We start from the raw sequence: 8,358 nt of genomic DNA on the forward strand, positions 1-8,358 counted from the left end.
CACAAACACTAACACACACCCGCACACACACCTATACACCTCCACTACCACACATGCACCTACACACACGCTACACACTGCCAAGCACGATACCACACCATACACTACCTCACACACACCACATGCACACCACCGCATACACACGGCCACCACCTCACGCACACACCTACACACACACCACTCACGCATGTGCCCCGCATACTTATGCTCTCCACTACACACCGCGCTCACACACACGCTCACTTCACACAGCAGCCCCTCTCCCCGCTGTGCTCCCGTCCTGCAGGCCATGGGTCGCAGGAGCACGCACCTTTGTGACAGTGCAGGAGCTCAAACCTGCTCTCCGTCGGGATCGACGAGAGTGGGTGCAGGTGGCGGCTACACCAGGGGCACGCTCAGGGAGAAGAGACCCCCGAGAGGGCCACACCAGGAGTCAGCCAAGAGCCACCCTCACCGCAGCTGCTGGCGGACCGGTCTCACACGCAGGAGAGGCAAGCAGGTGTGTCCCTAGAGGATGTTATTTGAAGGGTGCCAGAAATACCCTCACCCAAAAAACTCACCCCAACCACGGCACCTGAAATTCTACCATGAAAAAGCTTTTGGGGGTTTGAATTTGGTTCTCTCTTCATCCTTTTTTCATAGCAATTTCTTCCTTGGACACAAAGGCAACCAAAGATGAAGTCACCAACACCCTGCCCACACCTTAGTGCGAGCAAATCCTTCTACCCACTGACAGGTGCCTGAGGTCGCTGGTGTTGACAGGGAGAGAGAGAAAATGAAGGGGAAGTGGGGGATGTAGGTTTCCAGCTGTGGCACACCCCCCTGGGGAAGCCGACTTCCTCCCAGTCCCAAGAGCCACTGGGCCACCCGGCCCCACCCCAGCCCACCTCTCCTGTCCCCACAGGCCCCCTCCCCCACCCCACACCCTCTCCTCGGCCAGGAGACGAATCCCCAGAAAGGGGAGGTGTAAGAGGTGACAGAGCTGCAGCTAAAGCCCAATTTTCGTTGACACTCAGAGTCTCTGACAGCTGTTAGAAGAAGAATGTGATTTTGAAATTTAAATAACACGCTTCCGCATTCGGCTCAGGGAGACAACCTGAGGATAAGCAGTTTATCGCCTGAGCCACCATGAAGGGGGCAGGGAGAGAGGCTGCTGTTCCCCCGGGCCTCCCCCACCCGCCGTCCCCAGTGCCCCCCACCTCATGGCAGGGCTGGAACGTCAACACCTCACTCTCCTTTCTTCCACCAGGCAGCCCAAGGGATGGGGGTAGAATGCAGGTACAAAGGCTGGGACATCTGCCTCCAGGGGCTGGGGCCCTAGGGAGCAGGTCCAGGGAAGGCAAGGGACCCAGCAACAGAGCCAGACCCAGTCCTCCCCAGCCCCCACCAGGGCCATGGAGGTGTCTTCATGCGGGACTGACTCTTGAGCCCAGGGAGAAGTCTCTCCCCTACCAGGGGCAGCCCAGGCCCTCCCTAGGAACCCAGCCCCCTAACCAAGCAGTCACCCAAGCAGTCCCGGGCAGGAGCCTTAAGGGAGGAGAGGCCATTGTCCTATCTGCCACAAAGGTCCCTGTTCACCATCCCCTGAGCCCACCAGGCTCAGAAGACTCGGGGCTCCTTCATCACCCCGAGCTGGGCCAGGCCTCCCAGCCATCGTGCTGCCAGGAATGTCATTCCCAGACCCCTTTCTCCTCTTCCAAGACCTCCCTGATTTCCCCAGGCACTTGCGGGCTGCTGCCTCTCCTGAACTCTCAGGGCAGCACTCAGTCTACACCACCACTGACAATAAGCCACCTGCTGGGTCTCCAAGTGGGTGTCTGTCTGCCCCACTAGACAGCAAGGACACGGGTCCGATGCATCTCACAGCAGTGGCTGACACTGTCTCTGGAACACACGGAGCGCTCCACGTTTACTGACAAAACATTCCTTTGAGTCCGGCCCCTGCCCCGCTGTTTCCATGAGCACTTCCTGCTCCCCTCGGCCAGGAGCGACCTCTCCTCCACACTCTGAACAGGCAGCACGCACACAACACCTCAAAATTGCTTAACACACCCACCAAACCACTAGCTGCCTCTAGTCCCCGGGCAGTGACACCAACCGCCACCGGCTGGGGAGCTGCTGTGCAGCCGGCGCCCCGGGAGCGGCCGCCTGTGCGCCATCGCCCGTGCTTGCAGGGCAGCTGAACTGCTCCACTTTACAGATGAGAAGGAAGAGGCTCGGGGGGCCAAGTGGCCCTGAGGTCACACAGCTGGTAGGGCAAGGCCAGAATTCCAAACTAGGACTAGTGGCCTCAGAGTCCACATTCCGCCCACCACTCCAGGACGCTCTGTGGCTACTTGTTGGGTACAAAGCCAGGCGCTAGGCACCCTGAGGATGTGGAGGGGAACGGACACCCTGGACACAGACAGACAAACACCCACAATCACACATGTGACCCCAGCACGTGGTGTGAGCACCACGATAAAGGACAAAGTGCCCTGGCATCAGGGGAAGGTGAGGGCCACCCCTCAGGCAAGGAGCAGGGGTGAGCACTAGTTCCCTCCCCTCCTGGGCTCCAAAGAAGAAGACCACTGGAGCATCCAGCAAGAATGTCCCTGGCCCATCCCAGGGGCTTGCTGGCCAACCAAGGTCCCATCCACCTCCAATCCACAAAGGCCACTGAGCCCAGGCCTCTCGCCAACCCCCTCTGTCCCTGTCCAGTCCCAGCCTAGCACATGAAAGCCAGTACCACCCAAGACACCCGCTCAGCCCCGGGGTCCCACTGCCCTCTGAAAATCACCCCATCACCTCCACCCTAGCCCTCACCAAGCATGATCCCAGTGTGGGCAGCAGCCTCAAGTCACCAAAAGCAACTCAACATTTCCATTTCCGGAATGCCGGGTTCTAGGCAGGCCCTGCCACCATCCGCCACCTGTCCTTGGAGAAATCACTCCACAATAATTGTTAAGTAGCTATGATAGTTCGGGGCAGCACGCCAGGCACCAGGCCAAGCACCCACCCGCACGCTCTCATTTAGTCCTTACAAAAACCCGAGCAGGTAGGGGTTTCTATCAGCCCCACGCTGGGCAAGAGGAGACCGGGGCTTACAGGGGCGGCACTTGCCTACGGTACACACCAGGCAGGGCTGGAACCAGGATTTGAGTCCTGTCTATGTCTGGCCCTTCTCTATGGGCCTCAGTTTCCTTTTCTGTCAGGCAAAGGGATGGACCTACATGATCCCTAAGTTCCTTTCCAGCTACAGAAAACCAAAAAGACATTTCTATAAACACGCTGTATGCCTATGCCTCTGGCCACACTCGCATGGCACACCCCAGCCCTGGAGACACGACGCTGCGCCCCAGACCCAGAATGCAGAGGCAGCGCCTGATGGCAGCCAAGGCCATGTGCCCCCCACTTCTCCCTGTCCCTCGGGCACGGCCCCAGGGGCGGTGAGAGGCACCGTTGCCCGGCCCACCCAGTCCTTTGCATCTCCGCTATGATGTCCACTCACTTCCCTCTCACTCCATGCAGGGCCACACCCCTGCAACTCCACGTCACCCTTCTAGGACCTCCCTCCTGGGCAACCTCTCTCTGCCTGAACCATCTCTCCCTTCTTCTCTGCCTCTGCCCACCCTCTCCTGCCTCCCCAGGTGGGTCCAGCCGGAAAGCAGCATTCACAGGGTCATGGAGCCTGCAGATTGGAACTTCAGCTCCTCAATCCCCACACCCCCCCCAGACGACCTCCCACCTCCACCGGACACCCTCAGCAAACAGAAGATGACTGGCCGCGCCACGCCTAGCTCAGTCCCGACATGCAGTGGGCACTTTGCCTACATCCATTCGCACTGAGTCCTCTCAGTGGCACCACACACCCGTCTTACAAAAACAGGCACCGCAGCTCAAAAGGGCCACAGTGAGGCCCAAGATCACACCCCCTGAGTGGACGAGTCAGGATTCGAACACAGGACTGTGTGACTCAAGGGCGGGGCTGTTCCCATGTACCAGGCGCCTCCCTAAACACTCTGTTTGATGTTTGAGGGCAGTTTGAATTGCTAGAGACAGGACAAACCTCCCTTCTTCTCCACGAAATCTCTCTCCCTGTGCATCAGGGGAGGGTGGGGCATCTGGATGCGTCCAACAGCACCGCGGCCGTAGCTCAGGGCACAGCCAGACCACTCCCCGCCCGGCCCTGGACTTAGGACTAGCTGACCCGTCACTGGACCCAGGGCTGTGGGGTGGGACTGGGCAGAGAGGAGGGAAGAAGCCGCCCTGCCCCAGGGCTCCTGGCAGTTTGCTTTGCCAACAGAGTCCCAGAAGGGCTTTCCAAGAACCCCAGCAGGGAGAGAGGCAGCAGACAAAGAACACACATTCCAGGGGGCCCCATAACAGGGCCCCAAATTCTCAGACAGGGATTGGCAAAGAGATAGCAGCAACTGAGTCCCAAAGATATAGCCCAGAAGGGACTCCATGTGCCCACGCCCCAGCCTTTCCATGCAGAGATGGTGGAGGGGGCAGCTCGCAGCCCCATTTGGTGTGTGGGAGTGGGGAGGGGCTCCCCACTAATTTCACACCAAGGCCTCCCCACCCAGCTATGGACCCAAGTCTCCCCAGACAGAGCCAGCCACCACCCGACCCCAGGGTGCTGCTGCTCTGGGTGGCGCAGAGTCAACAGAGGCAATGAGGAGGGACCGTCACAGTCCCCAAAGCCCTGCCCGCGTGGTGAGAGTGCTCCCGGAGCACAGAAGCCCAGAGTCGTGGGGGGCCCGTTATCTCTGGGCAGCAGGTAAGAGGGAGCTGACTCAGTGAGCTGCAGACCCAGTAATTTCCTCATTTGTCTTGTCAACATCTTGTCCCACAGAGTGTCAAGTCCATTACATAAAGATTTTCTGCTAGAAAGATACTTAAGTGTGAGCCCAGGAAGCAGCAGGGGCCGGGACCGAGGGGAGAACCTCTGAGCCTCCACGTCCAGGAGCAAGCGCAACTCATTTATTACCAGACGGAAACCCAACGGCACCTGTCCACGTGGCTCAGCTGGTCCGTAAGCTACAGGCCGGGGGGGACATGGGTACTCTAGGGGCTGCCAGGGCAACCCCATCATAGCACCCACAGGCCAACGACATCCTCAACCTGCTCCTGAGCCCCAGAGCACCACGGCCCCAAAAGGAACAGTCCCAGGTGGGTTTTCTACTTATCAATAAAACTCATCAGGAAATGTGAGGATCAGAATGTCTGTGCTATCAGCCCTGCCAGGCGGGCCACACTCACCATAGAGCTAGCACAGTCCCCATAGGCAGGGCCAGGAGGGAACCTGCTGTGAGCCCAGCGCCTCTGCCATCACCCCGCTGGGGGTTACGACGGTGAGAGCCCAGGGCAGGGTGCCCAACGCAACTGATCGTCTTTGAGATCTCCATCCGCCACCACCCGCCATTGCCAGAGCCCAAGGCCATGCCCGGACAGCCACCCTCTGGCCAGTGTCTCCCTCCTCATGGGCATCCAGGCTTTCTCCAGCCAGCAACACTCATATCACCCCCATTTCAACCTCCTAGAGCAGGGGTCCCCAAGCTAGGGTGAGTGGTATAATTATTGCATTATATATCACAATGTAATAATAATAGAAATAAAGTGCACAGTAAACGCAATGTGCTTCAATCATTCCAAAACCACCCCCCTTCCCCGGTCCGCGGAAAAACTGTCTTCCATGAAAACGGTCCCTGGTGCCAAAAATGTTGGGGACCACTGTCCTGGAACACACATTTTCAGTGGGAGGGGGGGGTGTCACCTCAAGGGAGCAAAAGTTGGCTCTTGGGTGAGCAAAAAAAAAAATAGATATTACAATGGTTTATGGCCCTCCAAAACTAGGCCCTTTGTGACAAAATTGTATTCCTTGGTATTTAATTTCTCTAATTAGGGAGAACTAATTTTTCTCCATAGGGGAACAAAAATGAAAAAAAAAATCATTGAGAAACACTGCCCTGGAGAATTCTTCATTTGAAAGAGCTCAGGGTCTCACTGGAAACCCTTTCCCAGGGTTCACAGTTGAGAGCAGCGGTTCTCAGGGGGCAGTGATGTGCTCGCGGGGGATACTGGGCACTTTCTGGGGACAGTTTTGGTTGTCACAACTTCCAAGAGTGCTCCAGGCATACAGTGGGCAGAGGCCAGAGACGCTGCTACACATCCTATCATGGGCAGGACCGTTTCCCCACACAAGAAAGAATTGCCTGAAACCCTGTTTAGAGCAATAGAAACTTCAGAAGAGTCCAAAGATGGCTGCAAAACTGCCTGTAAACCCGGGACCTACAAACGGGACCCCTATGCTCAGAGATCGCCAAGAACAACTCAACTCTGGCCCCTGTGAGCACCAATGGCAACTCCTGAAAGAGCTCAACTCCACCCACGCAGAGCAGTTCCAGGCCCAGAAGCCCCTTCCCTGTGCCCAAGCAGCCCAGGGTCCCCCAAATGCCAGAGGGAACAAGGCCAAGAAGAAAGACTCACAAAGCTCATCTGGCTCCTACACGTGGACCCTGGCAAGCAAAGCTAGAGCTCGACATGGCCTTTCTCATTCCCCAGAGCAGACCAGCATGGGAGTGGCCTGGGGATGGGAGATGCTTCCAGCAGACGCCTTCCTCGGTGCAAACTAAGAAGCAGAGCCCTCGGGGGAGAGGCCAAACCCAGAGCAGAACAGAGCATGGCAACACTCATAAGACCAACGACCACAGCTAGCATTGACTGAACGCTCATGACCATTGGCCATTTGGACCTCACACAAATCCAAAGAGGTAGGAACCGTTACTTTCCCCATTTCACAACCGAGGAAACTGAGGCACAAGGAGGTTAAGAGCTAGAAGAGCTCCAAAGCAGGAGAGCCAGGGAAATGGGAAGAAGGAGCAAGGGCCAGAGAGGCAGGTGACATCAGGTTTCAGGTTCAAGCCCTACTCCATGACAGCCGCCATGCCGGGCAATTTACATAAACACTTTCCTCCATGCAAGCACCTAGGGAGGTCGGCGTCGTGGCCTCCTTCTTTACAGAGAGGAACTGGAATGTTCAGGAATGAGCTGATGAGAAGGAGAGCCAACAGACACCCAGGACACCCGAGTCCATCCACCACGTCACAGGAGAACTGGCCGAGTCCCGGCGAGAGCCCACTTACCTGAGAAGATTGAAGCGAGCCTGAAGATGTCCGACAGGCGGGAGGTCACGGGCTCGTAGGGTGAAGCTTCATAAAACTCCTCACCTGCAAGAGAGAACCACCATCAGACACAGGCTCCTCCCGTGCAGACTGTCCCCCAGCACGTAGCGGATCTGCCCCGGGAACGTGCCACTGCTGGGGCTGGGCTCGTGCTGCCAAGTAGGTGAGAGATGGGGCAGCCCTTCCCAAAGCGAAAAGGGCTGTGCCGGGGCGAGTTAGGGATGAAGTGTTTATCATTTCACACGGAAGGCATTTCTCTCCAGCTATAGGAGAAGCTCGCCCCGGTCAGAACTGCCTGACACTTCTCTCTCATGACCTCCCTGCGTGACCAGCCCTCTCTGAAGGACTTCCAGGAGGCCAGCGCCACCATAGGATTTAGAGCTGAAGAGTCCGCCACCATCACTCGGTACAGCTTCCCCATTTCACAAGAGAGGGCTCAGAGGCGGCCCAGAGAGGTGAAGCAACCTGTCTGAGATCACACAGCTACTCCCAGAAGAGCCAGAGCTAGATCTGGTCTCCTGGCCTCACACAGGTGAACATTCCCATCACACCACGCCGGCTCTGCCCAGGTCACTAAGGACAACGGAGTTTCTTCTTTGTTTCCCACCGTGTCACCAGGAGAATCTTGCTGGAGGGGCTGAAAGTCTCTGAGTGGGTGGCCTGACCCCCAGCTCCTGGCCACCTGACCCCCTCCCTCAGGCCCCACCTGTCCTCCCCACACCTGCCAGCTCTTCGGACCTGTCTCTGAGGCTTTGAGGGGGCATCGAAGGCTCGGGAATGGAAACACAAATGAGCCACAGGAGACAGATGGCCCAGGGCTGCCTTGGAGACCCCCACCTCCTCATCAGGAACCCCACTGCCCTTGGCCAGCACCTCTGCAGGAAAGGAAATGCCCTCTGCAGACGATACTGGTGAGAAGAAATCAATGGCTGATCGCTCGGCCTGCATGTGTGTGGCAAGGGGGCAGGGAGACAGGTGACCAGAGCCTCACATCCAGCCAGGGCCCAGTGCCAAGGGTTGGCACCTAAGGGGGCACAGGTGCAGCAGCATCCAGGGGGTGCCTGCAGTAAAGTGCCACTCATCCAGGAGTGGGACAGGCCCATGTGTCCTCCTGGAAGGGGCTCCGTCCTGTGGTCATGTGGTCACCCAGAGGCGAGCACTGGAGACTCTGCTAGGCCCCTGCTGGTTCAGG

The 8,358-nt window shown here is 57.7% G+C and overlaps 1 protein-coding gene across 3 annotated transcripts in view; it reads right to left on the reverse strand.

The window, feature by feature from the left end:
* The window catches only part of GFRA2 (GDNF family receptor alpha 2), a 93,656-nt gene that overhangs the window by 74,884 nt on the left and 10,414 nt on the right, over nucleotides 1-8,358 (reverse strand). For 2 of the 3 annotated variants that reach the window (XM_012662940.1, XM_012662939.1), the window contains one exon: nucleotides 7,128-7,211. The exons of the other annotated variant lie outside the window; for it this stretch is intronic. In XM_012662940.1, the coding sequence (XP_012518394.1) occupies nucleotides 7,128-7,211 (84 nt within the window). The remainder of the gene's footprint in view (nucleotides 1-7,127; nucleotides 7,212-8,358) is intronic. 3 annotated transcript variants of the gene reach the window in all.

This window comes from Propithecus coquereli, unplaced genomic scaffold, assembly GCF_000956105.1.
Source record: "Propithecus coquereli isolate 6110/MARCELLA unplaced genomic scaffold, Pcoq_1.0 Scaffold79, whole genome shotgun sequence".
Taxonomy (NCBI): domain Eukaryota; kingdom Metazoa; phylum Chordata; class Mammalia; order Primates; family Indriidae; genus Propithecus; species Propithecus coquereli.